The 27,556-nt window shown below is 55.1% G+C and overlaps 1 protein-coding gene and 1 pseudogene across 3 annotated transcripts in view; one reads left to right on the top strand and one right to left on the bottom strand.

Moving 5' to 3' along the window:
- Nucleotides 1–27,556, bottom strand: part of ZC3H7B (zinc finger CCCH-type containing 7B) — a 55,215-nt gene that overhangs the window by 14,384 nt on the left and 13,275 nt on the right. Inside the window, exons 2-13 of one of the 2 annotated variants that reach the window (XM_082635139.1) lie at nt 19,502–19,560; nt 16,275–16,308; nt 15,946–16,143; nt 14,900–15,058; nt 12,435–12,515; nt 11,555–11,611; nt 5,556–5,598; nt 4,714–4,907; nt 4,028–4,349; nt 3,113–3,171; nt 2,216–2,315; nt 204–365 (exon numbers count right to left, since the gene is read on the bottom strand). In XM_082635139.1, coding sequence (XP_082491265.1) covers nt 204–365; nt 2,216–2,315; nt 3,113–3,171; nt 4,028–4,349; nt 4,714–4,907; nt 5,556–5,598; nt 11,555–11,611; nt 12,435–12,515; nt 14,900–15,058; nt 15,946–16,143; nt 16,275–16,308; nt 19,502–19,554 — 1,462 coding nt within the window. In that variant the 5' untranslated portion in view covers nt 19,555–19,560. The remainder of the gene's footprint in view (nt 1–203; nt 366–2,215; nt 2,316–3,112; nt 3,172–4,027; nt 4,350–4,713; nt 4,908–5,555; nt 5,599–11,554; nt 11,612–12,434; nt 12,516–14,899; nt 15,059–15,945; nt 16,144–16,274; nt 16,309–19,501; nt 19,561–27,556) is intronic. The other variant, XM_082635140.1, reaches the window with a different exon arrangement.
- Nucleotides 20,347–23,671, top strand: LOC309812228 (annotated as a pseudogene). Its single transcript has one exon. The product of its transcript is annotated as an uncharacterized misc_RNA (transcript).

The raw sequence follows: 27,556 nt of genomic DNA, 5'->3' as shown, positions 1-27,556 counted from the left end.
CAGCCTGAGCCTAACATCCAAACACTCCCACCTGTCTGTGGAGCTGGTCAGGGCAGGAGCTGCTCGATCCGAGATGGGAATCCCTCCTTCATGGACCACACCTGTCTGTCTACCTGTCTGCCTGTGACGAGGGGCAGAGCTGCGGCCGGGCGTGAGAAGCTGGGCCTGGGCCATGCCACCTGCCCCTGCTGCAGCCCACCCACCTTTGCACAGGTAGTAGGAGCCCACGAAGCTGGTCTTGGTTGGCCGGGGCCGGATCCGCTTCCAGGTCTGGTCCTCGGAGCTCCGGAGGCGGCCGAGCAGGATGTCCCGCTTGCACTTGTGCTCAAGGCCCTCACGGTAGGTGTAGTCGCCCGCCCTGGGGCCTGTGGGGGCAGGGAGGACAGGGACTGGTTCCGGAAGCAGAACTGAAGGGTGACAGCCAATGGGCCTGAGCAATGGGGATTGGCTGCCCTGCTGCCTAAAAGCCCACCTCCTTCCCCTGGGCCTCCCGCCAGCTCCTGCCATCCCTTCCCTGCCATATGCTCCCTGGGGACAGGGGGCTTGGGCAGAGGGGAACCCTTTTTCAGCACCCACCCCCTTTCCACCACCACCCCGACTCTACAGTGAGTCTGACCACTTCAGTGTTTCCTTGGAACAAATTATGAAGACAGTGCCTGGTAGAGAGCAGGCTCTGTCCCTTTCTTTTCCTGCCCGGGAGAAGCGCTGCCAGACTCAGCCTCCCTCCCCTGCTCCTTTGCCTCTTCCCTGGTGCTCTCAAATCTTCTGACCAAAGGCCTCCTCTTCCCAACAGTGGGGTGGGGGGGGTCTCCCCAAAATGACCAAGAGGACCAAGGTCCCTTGTGGGGACCCATGTGACGTGGCTGGGCCAGCACCAGGTGTGCAGCGGCTCTGCTTCCCCAGCACAGGGGGCAGCAAGCAGTGGGCGTACGGATCAGGGAGGCTGGCGTGGTCTGTGCAAGGAAGACACTTCCCCACGGGCATAGCCCTCCAGCAAGATGGCGCTCTGCTCCCCAGCCCCACGGGGCCGCGGGCTTTGGCAGGACGACTCTGTCAGGGGTGACATGCGTGTGAGGGGGAGGGGGGAGGGGGTGGACAACAGCAACTCGATGACCTCTGAGGTCCTGTCAGCGTCAGCACCTCTGAGAGGGAGAACTCTAGACTGGTAAGATCTGTAACCCTGAGATACCAAGAGAATATTCTAAAATGTCGGAACTATGGGATTCTGGCAAATGAAATACCGCGAGTCTTAGAGTCTAGAATTCTGAAATTCTGGGACTTCCCTGGTGGCACAGTGGTTAAGAATCCGCCTGCCAATGCGGGGGACACAGGTTCGAGCCCTGGTCCGGGAGGATCCCACACGCTGAGGAGCAACTAAGCCCGTGCGCCACAACTACTGAGCCTGCGCTCTGGAGCCCACGAGCCACAACTACTGAAGCCTGCGCGCCTGGAGCCCGTGCTCCACAACAAGAGAAGCCACCACAGTGAGAAGCCCGTGCACCGCAACGAAGAGTAGCCCCCACTCCCCGCAACTAGAGGAAGTCCGCGTGCAGCAATGAAGAGCCAATGCAGCCAAAATTAAATAAATTTAAAAAAAAAAAGATGATTCTAGAATTCTGAAATTCTAGGTGTGCTGAAAAGTGTCTACCAACACTGGGCATCTACTTTGAATTGCTCCTACAGTCTCCCTTGGATTTGAGGGCTGGAAGCCTAGGAAGTACATTTCCCAGACTCCTCTGCCCCCTGGGTTCTAGGCAAGGTTTGAATTCACCCAGCAAGAGGTGGACGGAGAGGATGTGGACAGAGGTGCAGGCCGCCTTTCCTCGGCAGATGTGTTTTTGCAGCAGCCAGCTGAACCCTGCCTTCCTCAGCCTCTGGGCTGTGGGGTGGCTGTGATGCCAGCCAGCAATCCCGGCAGCCCCCTGGGCTCTGTGTGAGAGTGGTGGACCCTGGCTTCTGGGCTTCAGCTTGTGGAGAAGTAGCCCAAAGGCCTGGTGGAATCTCCAGGCTTCCACTCCTCTAGGCTTTCCAGCAGTTTTCAAAGTCCCCGCCTCCCACATGACATCCCTGTCTGCTCGGAGTAGCCGGCGGGGCTTCTGTCTTCCCATACTTATCTCTGACTGGTACACTAGGATTCTGTCATTCTGGGATTCTACACTCCTGAGATTCCCGGCATCTCTGGGCAGAGGGGTGGAGTATGAAGGTGTGACCTTACCTGTTTTGGGGTAGCAGAGCTGGCACGCCTGCTTGAACTCGTGGGTGGCAGCCAAGGGGTTCTTGATGAGCAAGGTGGTGTTGGGCATGGAAGGCTCTGGCTGTGACAGGGGGAGGTTGGCCATTTGGGGTGCTGGACGATGGCTGGTGCCACCAGAACCAACCTGGGCACCAGAGGTTGGGGGGCACTGTGACATCCCCCAATCCCACCCAAGAGCAGAACTGCAGCCCAGGACCCTCCCTCTTCCTCCACCCTCCCAGCTGGGGAGCCCCTTGTAACATGATCCAAGAATCCAGCAGGATTAGATCAGGGTGACAGTGACCTTGGCCCAGAACCTTTCCTTGAGTTAAAACCCAACATGAAAGTGGAGAAACAGGAGTGGCCCTGATTGGGGCCTAAGCACAGGCCCTCCCCCATTCCCATCCTCTCTCCCAAGCCCCCAAGGCATCAACAGATGGGGAAGAAGGCAAAACTCAGAGAGGTTAGGTGGCTTCCCCAGGGCCACACAGCTAATGTCTAGGCCAAGGCCAGAGTACAGGCCACCTAAGTCCTGGTCAAGTGCTGTCCTCAACTCAAACCTGGCTGAGTCCTGAGACCACGGATGTTACTGACCCTGGAGAGGTTACTTAACTCCTCTGAGCCTCGATGTCCGATTTGGCCAGACAAGGGCGGGCGGTGCCCTCTGCTCACCCTCCCAGCACACGGCTGGGCCAGGAAGGATTTGGAAGGGCTGGGAAGAGACCATCTCTGGCCCGTCCGCTCTTGGCCTCCTTGGGGGATGCAGCACCTTATCCCACACTGAGGGCTCACCCCTGACTCTGGAGACCACAACCACTTTCCCTCCATCCCCTGGAGAGCACGAGGTACCTGCGCACCAATTCTCGCCGAGTCACTCACCGAGGGGGCTGGTTTCTGAGTACCGCTCAGGGGACGATGGTCCTGTGAGTTGGCTTCCTCTGGGCAAGAAGACACAGGGGTCACCTGCCCTGCTCTGAAGGGCATGAGGACCCTCCAAGGACTTTCTCTTCCGTATTTCTAACTTGGAGAAGCCATCCAGGCCACACATCCTCTCCCATTTGGGCCACCGCCCGGGGACAGAGAAATGTCCCAGCCTGGGCGTGTCCACCCTGTGCTTACACCTTCTGCAACCCCACAGCCCCCGGGAGAAAGCCCGAGCTCCTCAGCTTGGCTCGCGGGCCCGGTGAGACTAGCCTCAGGCCTTCAAGGCCCCCAACCCACTCCCCCTCCGGCCAACTCCACTGCTCATCCGCCAGGCCCTCTATCGCTAGACCTGTGTTGCACTGCTTCCTCTGCCAGCACATGACCCTGCTCAGCTATCACCTCCTCCAGGAAGTCTCTGTGAAGCCCATCTGTGCCCCCTGCAGCCCCACGCACCCCCCTTGGCAGTGAGCGCCCTGAGCTAGGTCTGACTGTCGGAAAGCCGATCCTGCAGAGGCCCAGGCGGGTCTGTTTCCTTGCGGGGTCCCTAGGTCAGAGTGGTGCTGGAGGAGTCCATGACCTGGCACCCCCTCCCCCAGCCTCAGGACCATCCGCCCACCAATCTGGTGAACCCAGGGCCCTGGAAGCCTGGGTGAAGAGCACCACACTGCAAGTCTGGAATCCTGGACTACCCCAGCCCTGCTCTGTGACCTTAAACAAGACACCCAGCCCCTCAGGCCTCAGCCCCGCCCTGTGCTGGGCACTACAGGAGACACAAAGCCAGAAGACCTGGCCCCAGACCATGAGGCAAAACAAGAGTTGTAATCCCAACTGCACAGGGGGTGGGGGTGAGTGTGCCCCTCCAGGCCTCACCCATGAAGGAGCTGGGCTTGTCCAGGGAGCCACGGGTTGACCCGAAGCTGTCGAGGGCGTCCAGTCGGGTCTCCGAGTACGGCAGCAGGTCCAGGGAGTCCAGCGCCGAGCCTGGTGGGTCAAGGGCATCCAGCACCGAGGCAGCCAGCTTCTTGGAGGGGTCCATGACGAGGCCGAAGGAGGCAGGGGGCAGTGGGCTGGAGACGGGGATGGAGCCACCCACCACAGGTGGCAGCAGCGGGGTCCCGCCGGGGAACACAGGTATCAGCTGGGGCAACTCGCTGGGCACGCCACTGCCAGGCAGGCCACCCTGCACCAGAGACTGCAAGGTGGGAACAGAGGGAGGAGAGGGAGGGGCTGGAGGAGAGCACGAGCGCCCAGGCTTGGGCAGGCCCAGGCTTGGGCAGTCCCGGGTGAGGCTCCCCACCTCGCACCCCAGCGGCCTCAGTCCCGACCTGTCCCACAGGTGGAGCCAGGGAGCTTTACAGACCCTTCTGGACCAACGTTCTGCACTTTTGTGTTTCTATCCAGAGCGAGTCCCTCCCCTACCCCCGAGGCCTCAGTTTCTGCAACTGCGACGTGAGATGGGGCCTTCCCTCCCCCCGACACGGGACGTGAGCATGGATGTGATGGGGTCCCAGGGGGGGAGAAGGGTTCCGGGAAAAGGAGGGGGCAGCACGGCTCACCAGTGAGTCCAGGAGGGTGTCCAGCTCCGGACCGAAGACGTCCCCATCGGAGAAGTCATCCAGACTCTCGGTGCCGGGGAGGGCCCCGCTGCTGCTGTCCAGGGGGGCCAGCAGGTCCAGAACGTGAGGGAAGAGGGGCATGGGGGGCGGGGAGGGGAGGGGGGCCGGGGAGCCTCGCAGGTCCATGTAGCAGTCTGTGGATGGGGGTGGGCTCAGTAGCTGCAGGGGGTCCTGCTTGGTGGGAGTCGGGGGTGGTGTCCTAGGGCCTGAGGTCCGCCTCCAACACCTTTTCCCCTTTCCCTGGCTCCCGCTAGGAGCCCTGCCTGCCCTGCTGGCCTGACCCTATCGGGGGAGGCTAGGCCGTAGCAAAGGGAAGCCCCGTGTGGTGGGAGAGGGGCCTTTCGTTCTGCAGTGTTCCTCGGATGGGCCTGGTCAGTGCCTGAATAGCCCACCTCTGGGGTATGCAATGCCCTCTCTCAAGGACACTTTTAAAATGTGACCCCTCCTGGAAGCCAGTGAGGAAGAGAAAGGGAGAGGAGGACTTGGAGAAAGGTGGACTCCTGGCGGGGGTAGGGCCACGGCTACCCCACTGAGGCAGCCCCTCACCCTCCCAGGCTGGAGTGACGCTCTCCCCGCCCTGCAGGGGAGTCTGTTTTCCTGAACCCACTATTTTCTTTCATGCTTCAGGTAGTCCCCAGGGGAGGGAGCCCCCAGGAGCCCTGTCTACAGGGCTGGGGATGGCAGGTGCTTGACCCATCTGACCTCCGGGGGTCTTGGCAGGGAGGGGCTGAGCTCTCCCCAGGGCCCATTTCCACCTCATCCTCTCATGTCAGGGACACTACCTGTTTCGATGTCATCTATGGACCCCAATCCATTGGAAGATCCCTGTGGAGAAGAGGACAGGGCAGGTCAGACAGACACAGGCTGGGAAGGCCACGTTGCCCAGCACTCAAGGCCCCTCCCCAAGTGACTACTGCTGATGCTAATTAACCAGGGGGCTGGATGGGCACAGGCCAGAGGCAGGGGGAGTGGGGTCAGACAAGCCTCACATCTGCCCCTTGCCGGAATGCCCTCAGGGGAAGGGATATAACCTCTGAGCTCCATCTCCTCACCCGTCAAGGGAGGTGTTTTACAGAGCCCTCCACGCATGTGCCAGGCAGGGAGAGTTCGAAGCTCGAAGCTGCAAGTGCCACTCCTGAATCACCAGTGTCCCCTCCCCCAGTTACAGCCCCAGGCTGAACCAGCCCAGGTGGGATCCCACTGCCACCCGTGGACCTTCTGTTGGAGGGAAAGCTGGGCCCAAGCTTGCCCTATGGCCTTGCCAAGCTCCTCATCCCCTCTGGGCCCGTTTCCTTATCTGTAAAGTGAGAATGATACAGTCATGCACCTCCTTCTACCTTAAAAAGGATGAGATCAGGACCTCCCTGGTGGCACAGTGGTTAAGAATCCGCCTGCCAATGCAGGGGACATGGGTTTGATCCCTGGTCCAGGAAGACCCCACATGCCGCGGAGCAACTAAGCCCATGCGCCACAACTACTGAGCCACAACTACTGAGCCCACGTGCCACAACTACTGAAGCCCATGCGCCTAGAGCCCTTGCTCCGCAACAATGAGAAGCCCATGCACTACACCGAGGAGTAGCCCCCGCTCGCCGCAACTAGAAAAAGCCCGCGCACAGCAACGAAGACTCAACACAGCCATAAATAAATAAATAAATAAATAAATAAATAAATAAATAAATAAATAAATAAATAAATGGATGAGATCACTTGACATTTGTACAGAGCTTAGACTAGAGAAAGCCTGTGCACAGCAACGAAGACTCAACACAGCCATAAATAAATAAATAAATAAATAAATTAATTAATTTAAAAAATAAAGGATGAGATCACTTGACATTTGTACAGAGCTTAGAACTGTGCCTGACACACAGGAAGTGCCGTGTTTGTTAAATGTGTAGCATCGAATTTTAAATCCAAGCCACCAGGAGGTTGGCCTGGGTAAACTAGTGTTCTCGTTCACTGGCTTCCACATTTGGCCCGAGTGGACTTGCCTGGCTCGTGTCCAGCTCTGGGCTGTGGCGTGCACTTCCCCACCTGCCTGCACGCCTTTGTGCGAGCTGCTCCCTCCTCTCTACCTGCCCCAATCCTGCCAGCCTGGCTCTGTGACATCCAAGGTGAGACTGAAGCCAAGGCTGCCTCAGGCTCTGTCTGGTCCTAGAACTCACAGCCCTCCATTTTTTTTTTTTTTTTGCGGTACGCGGGCCTCTCACTGCTGTGGCCTCTCCCGTTGCGGAGCACAGGCTCCGGATACACAGGCTCAGCGGCCATGGCTCATGGGCCCAGCCGCTCCGCGGCACGTGGGATCTTCCCAGACCAGGACACGAACCCGTGTCCCCTGTATCGGCAGGTGGACTCTCAACCACTGCGCCACCAGGGAAGCCCACAGCCCTCCTTGTGTCTTGCTCCCCACGCTGCCAAGAGGCAGCTCTGGCACAGACACGGTGCCCACAGGCCCTTGCTGTTGCCCAGGCCGTAAGCAGCTCCCTGTGGGCACAGCACGTGCAGTCTCCACGCCCAGGCACGCGTGTGGAATGACTGCCTGGCTGGCACCCCCGACACTGGAGAATCCCGCGGGGATCCCCATGGCCAGGCTCGCACGCAGTGTCTATGAAGAACCTACAGAAGGTCAGGGGATCTGGCTGGGACACTCCCCCTGTCGCAGTGTGTCCTGAGGCCACTATGTGTGGGAGTGTGGTATGTGGGTGTGGGAGTGTGTGGTGAATGTTGGGGGTGGGTGCACGGGCGCACACCTGTACACATGTATGGCACCAGGCTAGTGCGCCGGGGCAGGGTCTGAGCTGGTCCCTTCCACCGTGGAGTCCACTCTGCCTGGGCTTCTCGCAGACCCCCATCACTGTGACCAGCCCTGGCCTCTGTGCATGTGGTGCGGGCCCCAGAAAGTTTGCAGGGCTGGGTGACTGGTTTGGCAGGGGCCGGGGTGGCCACTGCCACGCACGGCACCATCTCTGGTCCCCTGGCTACAGACTCCGTGGACACCGAGGGTTGGCCCTTGTGGAGCTGGGCATTCCACCCACATCTGCTGTGGCCCTTTGGCCATGATCATTTAGTCATTCAACAAAGATCTTCCGAGCACCTGCTGTGCGTGCCCAGTGCCACTCTGCTTGCTGTGATGAACAGCTGACACACTACGCACCCCCTCGCTGCCTGCGAGGACCTGCAGGCAGGCTCCCTGTCCCTGGTCCTGGAAGAGACCTGTGAGCTGGCTGGAGGGAAGGGGTGTGAGCATTGGCCTTGCCTCAGGCACCACCGCCCTCATCCCATCCGCACCACCACCCTGGGAACCGGGCACGACTGTCATCTCCCTTGTACAGAGCGGACATAAGGCTAGGACATGACGTCATTTCCTCTAGGTCACGCCATCAGTGAGAGGACCCCCACGTCTCCACTCTTGAGTGAGCTCACCACGGAGCCGAGGGGATGGGTGCGCACACATCGTCTGGCGCGTGCGGAGAAGATGCTGAGGACAGAGAGGGAGTTTGGAAGCAGACCGTGGAGTGGCCTGAATGTCAGGCTACAGTATCCGGATGTTGATTAATAACAGTACTTTTAAACAGATATTTTATTATTTATTTGTTTATTTATTCGGCTGCACTGTGCGGCTTGTTGGATCTTAGTTCCCCAACCAGGGATTGAACCCGGGCCCTCAGCAGTGAAAGCGCGCAGAGTCTTAACCACTGGACCAGCAGGGAAGTCCCTCAGATACTTTAATTTACAACCACTGAGGGTTTCTAAGCTGGGGAGAGCCCCACGAGGCCAGGCTGTCGGAGTTCATCCAGCAGCAGTGTTGGAGGACAGGAAGAGGAGTCCAGACAGTGTCAAGGGGACGAGGAGGGGAGGCCAGCCACGACCTGGAAGAGTGGGATGCAACCTGAACCAGGGCAGTCACTGTGGGAAGAGAAGGAAGGAACGCAGATACCCCATAACATACCCAGCCAGGGTCTCCCCAGAGTTGCCCTATAATGCACAATCGTGCCACTATCAGCAGAAAACAAAAGGGAGCCTTAGTTTCTCTGGCTCCAGGAATGAGGCAGGAGCCCGAGATCTGGGAACTCTGTATAAGATCTGCCTGGATGGCTCCCTGCCTCCCCTTCACCTCTGGCAGGTGGGAAGAGGAGCCCTGCACAGCCCTCTCCAGCCGTGCTGGCTTCCTGGCTGTTCTTCGCACACACTGGGCACACTCCTGCTTCACGGCCTTTGCACTGGCTGTTCCCTCTGTCTGGTCCCCCAGACCCCCTCATAGTTCACTCCTCATCTCCTTTGGGTCTTTGCTCATGTATCTCCCTCTCACTATTTACTGTTTAAAACTGCAACCCAGGGACTTCCCTGGCGGTCCAGTGGTTGAGACTTTGTCTCCCAATGCAGGGAGCGGGGGTTGGATCCCTGGCCCGGGAGCTAAGAGCCCACATGCCTTATGGCCAAAAAACCAAAACAAAACAGAAGCAATATTGTAACAAATTCAGTAAAGACTTTAAAAATGGTCCACATCAAAAAAAATCTTTAAAAAAAAAGTTAGGTTTAAAATAAATAAATAAAATAAAATTTAAAAACCCTGCAACCCATCCACCCCCCACCAATAGCCTGGCCTCCCCAGCTCCCTTCTCCAAGGCACTGATCACTTTTTGTTTACCCCTTTTTGTTTGTCTCCCCCAATTAGACCAAGGTTTATGAGGGTGGGGCTCTTTGGCTGTTTCTCCCTCTGCTGTGTCCCCAGTGCCTAGATCAATTCTATGATGGGCACACAGAAGCACTCAATAAATCTTCTGAATTAATGAATGAAATCAGTGCTATCTGCCTTCAGTGCTTTCCCAACACTCTTACGATGAAGACCTCACCAGGGACTAGGTGCTCTGGCTTCTATCTACTGTTCCAGCCCCACTGGGCCCCCTCCACTTGGTCCCTCCTATACTCTGAGCTCCTCCCAGCCTCAGGGCCTTTGTACATACCTTGCCCTCTGGAATTTTTCTACCCACACACCCTGCCCCTGCCCTACTCTCAACTTAGGGTTTCAACTTACAGATTGCTGACGCCCAGTCTAAATCAGGCCTCCCAGGCCCAGTGGCCCACAGCTCCCCACCCTCTGCCTTTAGAGCTCTCCTCATGGTTTGTAACCAGAAACGGCTAGTGTCCATCTGCCCTGGACTGTGAGCTCTTTGAGGGCAGGGACCATGTTTGTTTTATTCAGCATGTATGTACCCAGGCCCCAGCTCAGTGCCTGGCACATACTGGACAAACTCAGACAAGTCTCCTAACTTCTCTGTGCCTCAGTTTCTCCTTTGTAATAGTGGGTAAATAGCACCTCCCTCCAGACACTGTGAAATTATTTGTGATTATGTATTCATTCACTCACTGCTATGGTCTGAATGTTTGTCCCCCAGAAACTTGTATGTTGAAATCCTAACCCCCAAAATTATGGTATTAGGAGGTGTGGCCTTTGGGAGGTGATTAGGTCATAAGAGTGGAGCCCTCATGAATGAGATTATGGCCCTTATAAAAGAAACCCCAGAGAGATCCCTTCTGCCCTTCATGTGAGGTTACAACTAGAAGACCATCTATGAACCGGGACATGGGTCCTCTCTAGACATCGAATCTGCCAGCACCTTGATCTTGGACTTCCCAGTCTCCAGAACTGTGAGTAATAAATTTCTTTTGTTTATAAGTCACCCAATACGTGGCTTTTTTTTTTTTGGCTGCACCTCACGGCTTGCAGGATCTTAGTGCCCCGACCAGGGATCGAACCCAGGCCCCAGAAGTGAGAGCGCTGAGTCCTAACCAGTGGACCGCCAGGGAATTCCTGGCATCTTGTTATAGCAGCCTGAACAGACTCAGACATTCACTTAATTTTATTTTTTTTGAGGACCCAGTAGGTGCCAGGCCTAACGATTTTTGGTTACAAACCATCATGACTGCTACACAGGCAGGTCCATATCTGCCTCCCTTGCAGCCTGGTAGGCCCCAAGGGCAAGGACACGCCTAACTCAGCTCTGGCCCAGCAGCAGCTCAGGAGCAAGAAGTGGTTCCCTGGGAGTCTGTTGAGTGAATGAATGAAAGTGTTGTCATGCTCTGGGGGGACAGGGGCCTACTGTGTGACACTGGCCAAGTCCCCTCCTCACTCTCGTGCCTCACTCTCCCCTTACGTGCAACGAAGAGGCAGGACACCAGCCGCCAGCCGCGCTCTTACGGCCTGTCCCTCCCCAAGTCCACCTGAGCAGTCCCTGTATGGCGGGCGGTGGGGTTTGATGTGTGTGCTGGGCCCTGCCACTCCCGCCCCCAACCAGGACAAGGCCTGGTGGTCTGGTCTCAGCTGCCTTTCTCCCTCCTTCCTACTCCCACCCTGCCTGCTGCCATCTGTTTTCTTTCTCAGGGGTCCACGAGTGAGCGTACCCTGACGGTTCCCCTGCAGTGACCATTCCCAGCACCGGCAGCCACAGCTCATCCTCATACTTTGCCCCTGTGGTCACAGGAGGCCCCTCTTGGGACATGGAGGTGCTGTGGGTCCCAGGGCTGCCCTCAAGACCCTGGCCTGGGCCCAAGCTGTCAGTCACCCCTCTTCCCAAGGCAGGGGCCTGCCTTGCAGCAGGGGGGACAAGGACAGATTGAGCCCAACCCTTCAGTGTGATACCTCTGGCCCTGCTGCTTGAGGTCATTTATAACCCAGAGAATGAACCTAAAGCTCTCATGATGGTTGAACCAAGATAGGTTGGTCCTGGGGCGGGTTGGGGTGGGGGAGGGAGGCTCGGGGTCCTGGTCCCCATCCTACCTGATCTGCCACACCAGCCGCAGTGCCGTTACTGAGCAGAGAAAAGGTTTCCAATTCCTGTCAGAGATTGGAGAGACGTGAGAAGAGATGACGATTCTGCGAACGTGCTCAGGGTCCCACCAGCCAGGGCAGCAGAGGAGCCCTAACAAGGCGGGTGGGGTCTGCGGTGCCCTCTGAGCTCCCTGCCCCCAGGCCTGCAGGGAGTCACCTGGGTCAGCTTCAGGCGTTTCTTCCTGCAACCATGGCCTGGGCAGAGGACTTCCACATACACGCTCCCACTGTGAGCCCAGCACTGTGCTAGGCACCACCTCAAACCTCTCTCCCTTTGATCCCCCAAGAGCCCTCTGAGGCGGGCATAATTTTCCCCACATCCCAGATCAGGAAAAGAGGGTGGAGAGAGAACTAACTTGCTCAAGGCCACGGCAGAGATTCTAAAGCCATACCCTCCCCGGTGTGCGGCTTCCTGGCCAAATGTAGGAGCCAGATGAATGCACGTGGATCTGAACAAGCCAAACAGGTACCAACATTTCAAATATGCACCACACAGGGGTGATTTGAGAACACGAGGCTAAAGGACGCCAATGTCAACTGAGGCCATCTCCAGGGTGTTGAAATCGGCCAGGGCAGGGGACGGAGCGGGTTTGAATGGCTGGTGTCTAAGGTGAGCTGGAAGCTTTGGCTGTTCTTTCCTTTGCCAAAAGGTTCTGGAAGTCGTCCCAGGGCTTTCAGCCAACACAGGGAAGATCAGCTGCCGTCACCCCCTCTGTCCTGTCCTGGCCCCGGTCCTGTCCACGCACATCTCCCAAAGGCTCCTGGTCACCCTCTTCAGGTCTCCCCATCTCCATCCCTGCCCAGGCCCCAGCGCCCAGGGCCCACCTACCTGGGGCCTCTTATACGCCTTCCGAACTCGCAGCCCAAGCTTCTGAGCCAGTTCCTGACCAAGGTGAGTTACACTTTCATCCTGGGAAGGAAAGACACAGGGTAGGGTGGTTAGTCCGCCCTGACTCAAGAGCTATGCTCCGGACACCTGTGCAGCCCTGCAAGGGGGGTCCCTGTTACCCCAGGTTATGGATAAGGAAGCAGGACCCTGGGAGGGGACGTGGGCTTCCCCAGTCACACAGCCAGTGCGCGGTAGGGCTGGGGCCAGGAACCCATGCTTCTGTTTTTCCTTGTATTGAGGGGAGTGGACAGGACTAATTTGGGGGTTTTATTTCAATATTTTCCTTTTGTTTCCACAATTCGTCAAGTAACAGTGTCACTGTAGAAGGCTGAAATGTTAGAGGAAGAGCACCTGCTTCCCTGGATCAGCCCCACCCTCACCCTAGGCCCCTCCCCAGGGGGAGCACAGCCAACAGTGCTGCTGTGTTTCCCTACAGATCTTACCTGGGAATTTACATACGCGCATATGGACGACAAAGGAGGCTTACTTTTGCTTTGTGGGTTTTTTTTTTCTTTTTTTTATATAAGTGAGATCATATTATACCTATTATTTGTTCTACAACGTGCTTCTTTCATCAAAAAATGTTTTGGAACTCTCTGCAAATGAGGTCACAGGGATGGAACACAGGCCCAAAGGAGTGAAGTGAAGTCTAGAATGCGCCTGGTCCATGGTTGGTGCTCAGTTACAGAACCTGCATTCCTTCCTCCCTCCAAGTCTGTGCTACTTTCTGTGTGCTGTGTGCCAGCCACAAGCTAGGGGCCGGGGACACCACAGTCACAGGGCAGACGGGGCCCAGGCCTCACGGAGGCGCCAGTCTAGTGGGGAAACCAATCAGTAAACAGAGAAACAGTGACTGCAGTCCGGGCTACAAAGGGACAACAGGGATCCTGTGACATCCTGTACCTTCGTCCACCTCCCCACCTCACAGACGAACTCCTAGAGTCCAGGGTCTGGGTCACCTCTGGTCCTGATGCCCAGCAAGGAGCAGGGCCCAGTCAGTGTTTACCCATAAGGACTGGAAAATGGGGGAATTCTCCAACTCGAAGTCAGAAGTCCTTGTTTGGATACTTTCCTCAGGGGAGTTACCAGCCCTCGCGGGGCCCAGCTCCCTGACCTGTACAGTAGGGTGAGAGCCACCCTGCCCCTCAACGAGTGGGTAGTCATGGGACCCGGATGTGGACCTGCTTCAGACGCTGGAAAATGTAGTACAGGTTGGGCACTAGGTCATATGAGAGGTTCTCAATTGTAAAGTAAACTGCATTGGAGAAGCAAGAATAATAAATAGAAAGTATAATACCAGGACACTTACTGTGTCCAGCCACTGTGCCAACTGCCCTGTGTGATTTTCTGATTCCATCCTCAGCACAGCCCTATGATGCATGGTATGTTACCACCCCCACTTTACAGTCTTATATATAAGACTCAGAGGGGCTAAACCGTGTGTCCAAGGTCACAGAGCTAGTAGGTGGCAGACTCAAGATTAGAACCGAAACGCAGGCCAATTCTCTGGCACTGACATCCTTAATCACTGTGCATACAGCCTCCTCTCTGCTTTGCCCACCCAAATTGCTTCTTCCAGCCCCACTCAAGCCCTGCCTCCTCCAGGGAGCCCTCCAGGATCCTGACCACTCCTGAACTCTCTCAGCCCTTCCTGGGCAGCATTTACCCTTCTCCAAGCCCTTTCACACCCATTATTTCAGAGATAAAGTAGGAAGGGCACTTTATAGATGTGGAACTGCTGTGCAGAGATGGGCGGTGCTTTGTCTGAGATCATGCCAGGGCTCTGTAGTGGAGCCAGGCCTAGACCCCAGGCTTGTCTCCATTTGTCTCCTAATAGACTGTGGGTACCTGACAGGCACAGATCTAGGCACTCTGTGGGCACTTAGTAAACAGTTGTTAAGCTGACGAATGAATGCAGAGGGGCTGTGCACCCAGCTGTGCATGGGCTGGGGCAAGCAAGACCCTCGATTGGTTTTTTTCCCATTGACCGTCCCCACCTGATGACAGCCTGGACATCAGGTCCCAGCACATGTGGCACCCCGTTTGGTGCCCACTGCAACCCTGTACTCTCAGAGTGTGGAAGTTAAGAGTCAGACTGCCTGGGTTCAAGTCTTGGCTCTGCCAGCCCCTAGCTGGGATCTTGGGTAAGTTTCTTTCTCTCTGTGCCTCTGTCTCCTCATCTTTAAAATGGGTATAATAACAGTGTCTATCTCTATCTCTAAGGATTACCACAAGGATTAAGTAAGTCAATACACACTGTATTTTCAGCAATGCCTGGTGTTAATATCAGTGTCTCAGCGGAGGAAAGTGAGGCTCAGAGAGGTGTGGTGCCTGGCGCCAGAGAGGGCCAGTGCAGAGGGCTGGGAGCCTGGCCTCTGTGGGCAAGGCTGCAGGGCCGCACTCACGTGGGGCAGGGCCAGGGAGCACCGGCTGCTGCACGCATAGGCCTCCTTATGGCGCCCCAGCTCGGTCAGGGCCCGAGCCTTGCGGAACAGCGCCCGGATGTTGTCTCCGTCCAAGCCCAGCGCCTTCTCGCTGTCTTCCAGCGCCTTCTCATACAGGCCCTGCCAGAGAGGAGCAGGCAGCGGCCGGTCAGCCTGTTACCCTCCCTCCCCCAGCCTCCTGCCCCGCCCTGGACTGAGGACCAGCCTCCCTTCCCTGCAGAGGAGGAGGATGTCAGGGAGGGGCTGGAGAGCTCCGGGAAACAGCTCTGGCGTTCAGGCTCAGTCGAGGGCATCCGTGTGTCCAGCTGAAGGGGCTGCTGTGGGGCACTGGCAGGACATGGAGGGGAAAGGCCTTTAAACTGTACAGTGATGAGCCCGGTCACTCCGAAGACCATGGACTGAGAGGAACAAAGGCACCTCTAGAGGAAGTGAAATGCGGAAGGCAGCTCAGCGCGCAGAACGGTGGGAACGGGTATCGGGTAGACCCGTTTATCCAGAACGGCCTGGATCCTCTACAGAGCCCACGGCAGGGCTCCCACAGGGTCAGGGAATGACTGTGTCAGTGAGCAAGGACAGAGAAGAGGAGGAGGCTGGAGACTGAGGGAGGAGGGAAGGAGGAGGAAGCTGGAAGTCTGGAGAAAGGAGTAAGGTTGAGGGTGTGAGGAGGGCAGGAGCCCCGGGGCAGGGGCAGGAGCGCTCAGAGGTTTGCAGAAAGAGGCAGTGGACACGATGAGGGCAGCAGCCCTCAGCCCTGACGGCCCACAGACTCCTGCCAGGGCCCAGGCCACCCCGAGAGTCTAACTTAACTCATCTGGGGGAGGGCTTGGGCACCAATATCATTTAAACCTTTCTTTATTATGTATTAGCCCTCTAAAAGCTCTCCAGGTGTGTCTGCTGTGCGCTGGCGTCGAAAGCCACGGGAGCGGACAGTGGAGCTGCAGAGGATCATGGTGGCGGGTCCCCAGTCGCTGGGCTGTCAGGGCAGCGGGAGCAGGAGAGGAGCTCACCATGGTGAAGTAGCAGGCGGCCCTGTTGACGTGCAGCTTGCACAGCAGCTCCCGGGGCAGGGCCACCTGGTCGGAGGCGGCGTAGTCAGCCACGTTCAGGCCCTCCATGTACTGCACCAGTGCCTGCTTGTAGTCCTTCTCCCGGAACAGGTCATTGCCCTCAGCGAACAGGTTCTCCACCAGCTTGAGCAGAAAGGCCTGCCGGGCAGGGTGCAGGGGGGCTCAGGGGGCCTTCTCCACTCGGCCCCAGCCCTGGCACCCGGGCCCCATGCCCCCCACCAGGGACACTCCGCCCTTCACCTTCCCCCAGCCCAGCCCCTGACGCTCACCTCATATTCTTCTTGCTTCAGGGGTAGGGTCGACCTATAGGAAAAGGAGAAGGACACAAGGTCTGGGTGGGCCCAGAGTTCCCAGCCTCCCGGAGGCCCAGGAGCTGGAGCCTCAGATTAGAGACTGTGCCTAAAGCCGGCTCCCCAGCTCGGACCTCAGACATCACCTTGTGGACCGGGGTCAGGGGATAGCAGTTTTTTCTCCTTAAATCAACACCATGCTGGCCCTCTGTTTCCGATGGAAGATTGGATGAAGGTCTTGTGTTTGCCCCAGGGCCTGGCAGCCAGGCTTTCCCAGGTGCAGATGCTGAGAAAGAGCTCCAGCTCCAGCCGGCTGTCCTCTGCTTAAGAAGCAAGCCCTTGGGAACGACCATGTCCCCCCAGACCAAACCTGCAACTGCAGGCCCTTGGGTGGCACCCAAAGTCCACCTCAGGGCACCTTAGTTTGGGAGTCTCTGCACTTCTGTCCCTGCCCGCAAAACCCACACAACCCCAGCCAAGGCCCAGCACTCAGAACCTAACCCCTTATGCCAGCTCAAAAAGTAGATGGGGTCTTACACACCTTCTCCTGCCCATGGCCAAAAAAATGCCAGCTCAGTACAGAAGAAAGCATCAGCCCAGGAGCCTTGAGGCACATCTCTGAGGCTAAATGGCAGGGCTGGAAGGGAGCTGGGGTTTGTCTTCTGGTCTCTCATGTCACAGAGGGGAAAACAGACATTCAGGGAGGGGCAGTGACTTGCCCAAGGTCACAGAGTAGATCAGAGCCAGGGCCAGAGGGCAGGGCTGGGGCTCTTTCTGTTGCCCAGAGCCACCGCGAACACCTGGGCGAAAAAGAGCAGCCTAAGCTAGTAAGTGACAAGTGGCGAGAGGAGATGCCGGAGGTCCCCTGTGTGTGTGGGAGGAGGTGTCCCTGATTATGACAGTGGGGCCGGTCACCCGCCCTCTCACTTGCCTCCCACCGTCAGAGACCAGGGCCCGTCCCTCCTGCCCCAGCACTGGCCCCACCACTCTCCTCCTAACTGGTCTCCCACCTCCAGCCTCTCCTCTTCCAGCATCAGCTTCGTCTTCAATAGGTCATACCCTGTCCTCAAGGTCGCCTCGTCCTGGTGTTTAAGGCTCTACACAAGCCATCCACCCACCTGTCCAGACCACTTTATGGCTCCTACGGGGCTCGGTGCCCAGAGGTGCCTAATAAATGTTTGCTAAACACACGAAGTTGGTACATGAGGAAACAGTCATTTTTAAAGGAGCAGGTCCTACTATGTATGCTGCAAAGCAGTCCCTCAGGAGAGCAACATATGGGTTCCCAGGAAGCCTGTTGCTAAACCTTCTCAGAGCTCCCCTTTGGGAAAGGGAAGGAGGACACAAGGCTAACATTTATCCCAAGCACAATGACCCTGGGAGGGAAGTGGTATCATCTCCATTTCGCAGGCACTGAGACCACCAGGAAGCAGGGACACCGGGATGTGCATCTAGGTCTGGGGCTCAGAGTTCCAGGTCCGCAAAAATCAGTGACTTAAAAACAGAATTCTTGGGACTTCCCTGGTGGTGCAGTGGTTAGGAATCTGCCTGCCAATGCAGGGGACACGGATTCGATCCCTGGTTTGGGAAAATCCCGCAGGCTGTGGAGCAACTAAGCCCGTGCGCCACAACTACTGAGCCTGTGCTCTAGAGCCCGTGAGCCACAACTACTGAGCCCACGTGCTGCAACTACTGAAGCCTGCATGCCTAGAGCCCGTGCTCCGCAACAAAGAGCAGCCCCCGCCCACCGCAACTAGAGAAAGCCCACGCGCAGCAACAAAGACCCAATGCAGCCAAAAACAAATAAATAAAAATAAATAAATTTATTTTAAAAAACCCCAGAATTCTTAAAATAGACAACCAACAAGGACCTACTGTATAGGACAGGGAACTCTGCTCTGTAATAACCTAAATGGGAAAGGAAGTTGAAAATGAATAGATACTTGTATATGTATAACTGAATCACTTTGCTGTACATCTGAAACTAACACAACATTGTTAATCGACTATACTCCAATGTAAAGTAAAAATTTTAAAAATAGACAGAATTCCCAAGGCTTGCCTTGTTCACCAGACTGGCCTCTGAATAAAACTCAGGCACTTTCCCAAAATCAAAGCCCTCCCCCACATGGAAGAAGAACCCCCAGTGAAGGGCAGCTCTGAGCGGGCCAGAGCCAGGAAAAGTGGCTGTGCTGCAAGCTGAGGAAGGAGAGCGTGGTGTGTGAATATAAACAGGAACAGATCCTGTCTGTGTGTGTGTGTGTGCATGTGTGTGTGTGTGTGAAAAGGGACCCAGCTTGTGGTGAAAAGGCAGGTTGCGTTTTGCAGGTCTGTGTGAGAGAACAAAATTGGGGAGTATACGAGGGTGTGTAGCTGCAAATCCCAGTTCTGTGGGGAGTCATATTTAAGAAAAAGAACACAAAATTAGAAACAAAGAATTGCTTAGGGAGGCTTCCAGGGCTTCAGAAAGAACCTGTGCAAGCGAGGGGCCAGGAGCTTATGCTTCATTAGCATCATGATGAACGTGCCTCTGAGGGTCCATTTCAGAGAGATAAAAGAAAAGCGTTAGGAAAAATATTTTACGTGTAAAGAAAAAGATGAAAAAACAAACATGTCATGTGGGTACAGGGGGCAAATAATGCAAAGAGATGTGGGCTTGGAGTCAGCGAGACCCAGGTTACAATTCCGTCACTTAATAGCTGTGTGACTGTAAACACGTTTCTTAACCTCTCTGAGCCTCAGTTTTCTCATCTGCAAAATGGAGACAAGACCACCTGCTTTACTGGGCTGCTGTGAAGATTAGAGAGATGATGGATGTGAAGGGCCCAGCACGGAGCCAGAAAGACATGCTCAGTAAGCAAGAACTAGGGATTTATTATAAGATGTGCACAGACAAGCAAGAGAATTAACAGGGAGCGTAGGAGCAGGCATGGAGGGGGAAGGTAAAATGATATGCCAGATGAGACCAAAGGGTAACCAGGGTCAGGGAGCGCACATGTGTGGGGCAGGTTCATGGCTCAGGGTTAGGGGTAGCTCCAGCCCCTGCTGTGCCAGCCCCTTCCCAGCCTGTCCCACCTCCTCACTCCCCAACACACAGGCAGCCTGAGCAGCAAAGGCTCAGCGAGCAAGAAAAGGGGGAGCTGGAAAGCGCGTGCTCCGGGGATGCCTCGGAGGACCCTGCCCAGCCGGGCCCACCGCACACTCACTGAATGAACTGCAGCCCCTTCTCGATGTCCGCTTTCCGTCTCTGCCTCTCCATCAGTCTCTGGGGAGAGAACACAGTCCATCAGGCAGTCAGCAGGGGCCAGTCACCGTCCAACCCCCAAGCCCCCAACGTGTGCTCCCTCACTCCCGTGCTCACCCCACCTCACAGGTGCCGCGGCGGGTGGCGGGAGTGTCCCCGAGGGCAGTGACCTGTCTCGAGGTCTACACAAAGTGTCTGAACCAGGTACACAGCTCTGCCCTCCACACCCATGTCCCACTGGACTCTTGAGTTTGCACAGTGACTTTGATGGGCCCGGGCTGCTTGGAGGCCACCTGCCCTTTCCCATGCATGGCTGGGGCTGCAATACTGCACAGGATACCCTCAAGTTCAAGGGAGAAACCTTGTTTTACCACTAAGCACAATTTGGGGAGAAGAGACACAGAAAAACAATGCCGATGATCACAGCTACAATGTAGCGCCACACGTGGGCCAGGCACTCTGTATGAGGGTCTCACTGAATCTGCCATGAGGCGGGTGTCATTTTGTCCCCAGTTTACCAAGGAGGAAACCAAAGCTCAGGGAGCCCCCTTCACGAGCTGGCTGGCCCCCACTGCACCAGGCTGGGGTGGCCCGGTACCTGCACTATCTCAGTGAGGTGGAGGGAATTCCCCACGTTACGGATGAGGGAGACCGAGGCTCAGCGAGGCTGAGGGATGGCCCGAAGTTGCACAGCAAGTGAAAGGCACCGAACTCGTGCAGGGATGTGCTCCGGAGATGAAGGGAGTGAAAACTGAAGGCGGGGGTGCTTAAGGAGAAGGGAGGCTCAGACAGAGCAGCTAGGGGTCTGGTACCTCCAGGGTGAGCCCCCAGGAGCTGGGAGCTCATGGCCAGATCCAGATAGCCCGCCTGGCTCCCCTTACCTGCAACCATGGAGGTCAGCTGGTCCCACGCAGTGACAGCCAGGAGGGGGCTGGGCCTTCCCCGGGTCAGAATCTGAGGCTGGGGTGCCCACGGCCCAGCTGGCCAGCACTTTCTGCCCCAGCCATTCATGGGCCCTTTCCATGCTCTGCCCCATCAAACCGTTACTGCAAGAGGATACGGGCAAGGCCGGGAGGTGGGACTGCCCAGCCTGGGACTGGGAGACGGGCCTCCCGCTTTGTACCTCGGCCCCCGCACAGCATCCACAGAGGGCCGGTATGCGGACACGGGGAGTGGATCCTCACTGCCTCACTGGCAAAGAGGTGTAAAAGGGCGTAAAAAACACCCAGCTACTTTGGAGAGGCAGCAAGTGTATCAAATTGACACCTTCTAAAAATTCTCTATTTCTTGTCCTTTATTTCCACCTGGGTTCTACCACGTTGTCCTCACATAAGGTAAGCAGGCAGGGGTCACTAAGCCCATTTTACAGATGAGGAAACTGGGGCACGAAGTGAAGTCTCTATCCCAAGGTCATTCGACCAGTGAGCGGGCAAACAGGGCTGGAAACCCAGCATGTCAAGGGCCACATCCTGTCCCACACTCTGAGCTGTGAGACGCCGTGTGGCCCGGGGCCGTCAGGGTGTCTGTGAAGCTCCAAGGAGACGAGAGTACGGAGCAAAGAGCTCAGGCCACCGGAACCTCCCTCCTCCTGCTTGTCCTTCCCAGGAAGGGTAGAGCCACACCACGTCTTCAGGCTCCCAGAACACTGTCGCACACAGCAGCTCCCCACCCCAGGCAGGGCCAGGGCCACTGGTAAGCGCTCACTACACACCTGCTCACCCTGCCAGGGCCTTGGGCCAGGGCTCCGGACTCAGACCTGGGTGTGAAGGCCAGCATGTGCACACAACGTGACTTTGGACCTCAGTCATATTCCTGATGGGGAAAGTGGGGCTGATGGCACTCCCACCGCATTGGCTGTCGTGAGGGGTTAGACTCGTGCAGAGCGCCTGGCTCAGAGCAACAGCCCAACAACCGCAGAAGTGTGTGTCCTCCAGCACCGCTCCTCCATCCTGCCCAAACCTCTGCAAGTGTCTCCTGGGATGGACACAAAGATCCTGTTCTCCTGCAGGAGGCAGGCTGCAGTGGCCCTGGGCCGCCTGTGCCTCGCTGAGCAGGTCTCCTGGTCGGTCTCTCTGTCCTCAGTGTCCCTGTCTGTGACACAAGCTCTCATCATCCTCACACCCACGCCCCACGCAGACGTCCAGCCGGAACAGGCTGCGGGGGTTTCCTGTCTCCTAGCCTGCGCCTCTGCAGTTCCTTCCACCTGTGCAGCCATGCTCCTCTCCAGCCTGTGAACGAAATTACATCCATCCTTCAAAGCCTGGCTCCTCCATGGAGACGCTCCTGGTCCCGTCAACACGACCATCACACACTCATTCACCCTATTTCCTGGGGGCCTGGGGTCAGGCCCAATCCTTGCCCTGGAAGAGAGGGTCTTCGGGTGGGGAAGACAAGGGTGCACCCATCACCACCCAGGGAGGCCCAGCACTGGCAGGGGAGCTGTGGGATGGGGGAAGGTGCCGCTGGCCATCACACACAGGTGTGGCCACAGCTGCCACGCCCATCCCTCCACACCACCTGCCCCAGACAAGGACCAGACTCCTCACTGCCCCCATCTCCTCAAGGTCATCAGAGGGGTCTTTCAAACCACAAATCAGACTCTGTCCTACCCAGCCTAGAGCCTCTCTTTACCTTTGCTGGTCCAGTTCCCCACACCATCTTTTCCAACCCCGGCCCGGCAGGACGGCTCCCGCAAAGAAGGGTGGCAAGAAGAAGAAGGGCTGGTCCACCATCAACAAGGTACTGACCAGAGAATACACTGTCAACATTCACAGGTGCATCCATGGGGTGGGTTTCAAGAAGCGCGCCCCTCGGGCACTCAAAGAAATCCAGAAATCTGCCACAGAGGAGGTGGGAACTCCAGATGGATGCGTTGACACCAGGCTCAACAAAACTGTCTAGGCCAAAGGAATAAGGAATGTCCCATACTGTATCCATGTGTGGTTTTCCAGAAAACATAATGAAGAGTCACCAAACAAAGTCTATAAGTTGGTTACCTACGTACCTGTCACCACTTTAAAAAATCTACAGTTAATGTGGATGAGAACTAACTGGTGACTGTCCAATAAAGTTATGGAACCACACACACACACACACACACACACACACACACACAAAATTCCCCACGCCAGCCCATGCCTCGTGGGAACACCTGCCCTATTACGCTCCCTCACCCCCAACCCGCGGCCTCGTTCAGCCCGAAGTCCTCTCAGAAAACCTCAGTGGTCAGAGATGCATCTCTCAGTCAGTTCTCTAGGCCCTGAGGTCTGAGCAAACAGTAACAAATGCTGCCTATAACCATCCCAGTGGTAATTCCTGATAAGTCTGAAGCCCATGCCAGGGGATAAACATTCTCTGCCCCAGGCAGCATGAAGAAGGCACCTCACCCGGTGGGCGTGAATCTACTTCTCTGACCACCAAAATCCCAAAGGAGCAGCGCAGCCATGGACGTGGGCTATGGAGAGGGGTTCAGATCCCCCGAGTGGCAGTTTCCTGCTGGGTAAATTGGAGATTACAACTAGCACCCATCAACAGGATTAATACATAGAAGGCACTCATTTCAGGGCCTGGTATACCGCAGACACTTAATAAATGGTGGCTATTAGATCACAATTCCTGTGCTGGACATTCAAGTCAACATTTGCCATATGCCCATTATATGCAGATGAGAAGGCCAGGGTGCCTTCCCTACTCAGGTCTTACAACCTAGTTAGAGGCATGCAAAGATATCCCAGCAGCTGTACCCCAAACCAGGCTCCTGTGGTAAACAGGCTGGGATGAGGCACAAAGAAAGTGGAAGCTCCTCAAAAGGGGCAACGTCTGAATTGGGTTTTGAAGGTTGAGTAGCAGTTGGCTCCTTGGTGTCAGGGAGGGCAGGTCTTCTGGCAGGCTGCATGTGATGGTTTATGAAATCACTGTCATCTTCCACATTTTATCTGATCCTGACGGTGGGCTGGACCATGCTGGGACCCACATTTGAGAGATGGAGAGAGTGAAGCTCAGACGGCTCACAAGGCCTACAACTGCTGACTTTAGGTTGGTAAAGACACTGCTGCCCTCCCCCTTCAAAGGCACAGTAGAGGCGGAACCGCTCAGCAACCTTCCCAGGCACCTGAGCCTGTGCTTGGTGTCCGTGAGCGCTTGTGTCCCACAGAAGGCAGATGTACCTGTGGAGTGACTAGGGGGAAGGCTCCCACACAAAAATATGTTTCTCTCAATTTCCTGTCCCAGGATCTATATATCGACCACTCTAGATTCATTTTATTGATTGTAAAGTTCCTAGGCCAGGGCTGGCAAATAGATTTCATCTCATTAGCAAAACTGCCAGTCACCTAATGCCCCACATGCCTCCCTTTTCCTCAGTTTCCCTGCCCTGGGAAGAACATTTTTATAGGTGGTTGTTATGAATTAAATGTTTGTATGTCCGCCCAAATTAATATGTTGAAGCCCTAACCCCCAGTGTGACTGTACTTGGAGAAGGGGCCTCTGAGGAAGTAATTCAGGTTAAATGTGGTCAGGAGGATAGGGCTCTGATCCAGTATTTTCTTCTGGTAGCCTGGCTAGAAGAATAGAGATTTTGGTACCGAGAAGTGGGGTGCTGCTATAACAAACACTAAAAATACAAAAGTGGCTTTGGAGCTGGACGATGAGTAGAGGCCGAAGGAGTTTTGAGGTACATGCTAGAAAAACCCCCAGACTGCCATGAAAGGACTGTTGGTAAAAATACGGACACTAAGGCAATTCTGGTGAGACTGCAGATGAAAATGAAGGACAGGTTATTGGAAACTGGAGGAAAGGTGATCCTTGTTAGAAAGTGGCAAAGGACTTGGCTGAATAGTGTTCTAGTGTTTGGTGGAAGGTAGACTTTGCAAGCGATGAAACAATATTTAGCAGAGGAGCTTTCTAAGCCAGGTGTGGAAGTTGTGGTATGAGTCCTCCTTACCACTTATGGTAAAATACGAGAGAAGAGAGATGAAGAAGGAATCGTTTAACAAAAGGAACCAGAACTTGAAGAATTAGAACATTCTCAGCTTATCCGTATTGCAAAAAATGAGGAGTGTTCTGAAGAGAACACCTAGGGTGTGGCTGAGCAACCGTTTGGGAAGGAGATTAGTATGGATCAAATCAGCCATCAGCAGAAGTCAGAAATAGAGATGGAATTATACCAGCAGAAGTAATTCCAGTTTGAACTAAAGGGGACAGAGAAGGCTGGATGACGGAATGAAGGAAGGCTGCAGGACTTCTGGAATTCTACAGGACAGGATCACAGAGCGATTTGGCTGCAAACATGCTCTATCCTTTAACAAAAGGGAAATACAACCCCAAAGATAATTCAGAGATCGTCAGGGCTGCCTCCTTGGTTTCAAAGGGTGGGGTTACTGCCTCCTTTTCAACAGGCCCAGAGCCTTGGGGAGCAAAGTGCTGGAAGAGCTGTGGGGGTGATGCTGTGCCCCACTGGGCCGGGAAGGGGGAATATCAAGCCAAAGATGCTTCTCAAGCCTGAAAATCGAATGGAATTTGCCCCATTGGGCTTTGGACTTGCCTGGAACCTGTGACCTCCTTCTTCTTTCCGATGAATCCCTTTTGGAATGGAAATGTCTATCCCATGCCTGTCCCACCATTGTATTTTGAAACCTTATAACTTGTCTGGTTTCATAAGTTCACAGCTGGAGAGGAATTTTGCTTCAGGATGAATCACACCTCCAGTCTTAACCATATCGGATTCAGATGAGACTCTGAACTTGAGACTTGATGCTGGAATTAGTTAAGAATTCGGGGGCTATCAGGATGGAATGAATCCATTTTGCATGTGATGAGAACATGAATTTGGGGCGGGGCAAGGGCAGAATTGATAGATTGAATGTTTGTGTCCCCCAAAAACCTTATGTTGGAAGCCCTAACCCTCAATGTGACTGTTTGGAAATAGGGCCTCAAAGGAGGTAATTAAGGTTAAATGGGGTTATAAGGGTAGGGTCCTGATCTGATAGGATTAGTGTCTTTATTAGAAGAGACACCAGAGTTCTCCCCCCTCCCCCCGCAGGCAGGCATCACCAAGGAAAGGCCATCTAGATGAGGCCACAGTGAGAAGGCAGCCAGGTGTCTGCAAGCACAAGAGAGCTCTCACTAGAAACCAAATCCGCCAGCACCTTGATCTGGTTCGTCCACCCTCCAAAACTGCGAGAAAATAAATTTCTGTTGTTTAAGACACCCAGTCTATGATACTTTGTTATAGCAGCCAGAGCAGACTAAGGCAGTGGTTAAAAAAGATCATGTGTTCTCAGCTAAAGAGGGAGGCGAGTTCCTCGAGGGTGAGGGTCAGGCACGACTCAGACAGGGCACTTGGTGGAGGAGCAAGGAGCATGTAAGCCAAGCAAATCTCATTCCTTTTCTTATACTTTTTTTTTTTTTGCGGTACGCGGGCCTCTCACTGCTGTGGCCTCTCCCATTGCGGAGCACAGGCTCCGGACGCGCAGGCTCAGTGGCCATGGCTCACGGGCCCAGCCGCTCCGCTGCATGTGGGATCTTCCTGGACCGGGGCACGAACCCGTGTCCCCTGCATCGGCAGGCGGACTCTCAACCACTGCGCCACCAGGGAAACCCCCCTCATTCCTTTTTAAAGAAAAAAGATTCCCACCGCCAAGCTGGGCAGTCCCCCAACTCTGGGTCCAGGTTCTTATAATTTAGGAATTTCAAGATGGATCTGCCTCAAATGGGCTCTTCTCAGAAATACAGCTGTGAATTAGAGCCAACAGAAAATTATTCCCTCGATGTATCAGCATAGTACCTGACCTCACACCCAGGTGCACACCTGGGTTCAACTCCAAGATGTGTTCCCTATTAGCTGCATACAAGCTGCTTAATTTCTCGGTGTCTCACTTCCCTCGCCTCTAAAACAGGAAAAGTAATATCTACTGTAAAGGGTTGATGTGAAGGTTCAATAAGATGTCTGACACAAGATAAACATTTAATATCAACTATTTTTATTTTATAATCATTATGATTATTTTAAAAGATGGGCAAAGAACATGAACAGGAAATTCATAGGAAATATAATTCATTAAGAAAAGTTACTCGGGGAGACTTCCCTGGTGGCGCAGTGGTTAAGAATCCGCCTGTCGGTGCAGGGGGTTCGATCCCTGGTCCAGGAAGATCCCACATGCCGCGGAGCGACAAAGCCCGTGCGCCACAACTACTGAAGCCCACGTGCCTAGAGCCCGTGCTCCGCAACAAGAACAGCCACCGCTATGAGAAGCCTGTGCACTGCAATGAAGAGTAGCCCCCACTCGCCACAACTAGAGAAAGCCTGTGCACAGCAACGAAGACTGAATGCAGCCAAAAATAAAGAAAAATAAATAAATAAATTTATTTTTAAAAAAAGAAAAGAAACTATCCTCAGGGAATTCCCTGGCAATCCAGTGGTTAGGACTAAGTGCTTTCACTGCTACGGACCTGGGTTCGATCCCTGGTTGGGGAACTAAGATCCCACAGGCTGCGTGGCACAGCCAAAAAAAAAGGAAAACTCGCTGATGACAGAAGCACATGTTAGAACAAGAAGACGACACTTTTCACTCATGAGGCTAATGAGAGAAGAGAGCCAGGTCGATGAGGTAGAGGAATGAGCACTCTCCAACACTGCCAATACACTGAGTGTGTGAACTGAGGTGTCTGTGAAGCAACGTCTACCAAAATGAGCAAGCCGCCTATCCAGCAGCCAGCTTCCCTTCCTCCTCCCTGGCACTGCCCCAATACTGTTGCTTTCCCAGGTACCCCGGTGAAGCTGCACTGGGCTAGACCAATCGTAACGGTCCTCTTCCTCGCCAGGATTGGCTTGGACGAGGGCATGTGACATCACCCTGGCCAATAGGAAGGAGAGGAAATCAGCTAAGGGGCTTCTGGGAAAGACTTCCTTCACACTTAAAATGGGACAGGAGAAATAATCCCTTTTCCTGCTGCCGTATGGCAAAGTGTAGTAAGAAGATGGCAGAGAGGAAAGACTGCCCAAGGGTGTTTAAAATAA

This window comes from Mesoplodon mirus, assembly GCF_964341445.2.
Source record: "Mesoplodon mirus genome assembly, chromosome: 11".
In the NCBI taxonomy this organism is placed as follows: Eukaryota; Metazoa; Chordata; class Mammalia; order Artiodactyla; family Ziphiidae; genus Mesoplodon; species Mesoplodon mirus.
Note: the sequence above shows the minus strand (reverse complement) of the source record. Positions and strands in the feature narration are given on the sequence as shown.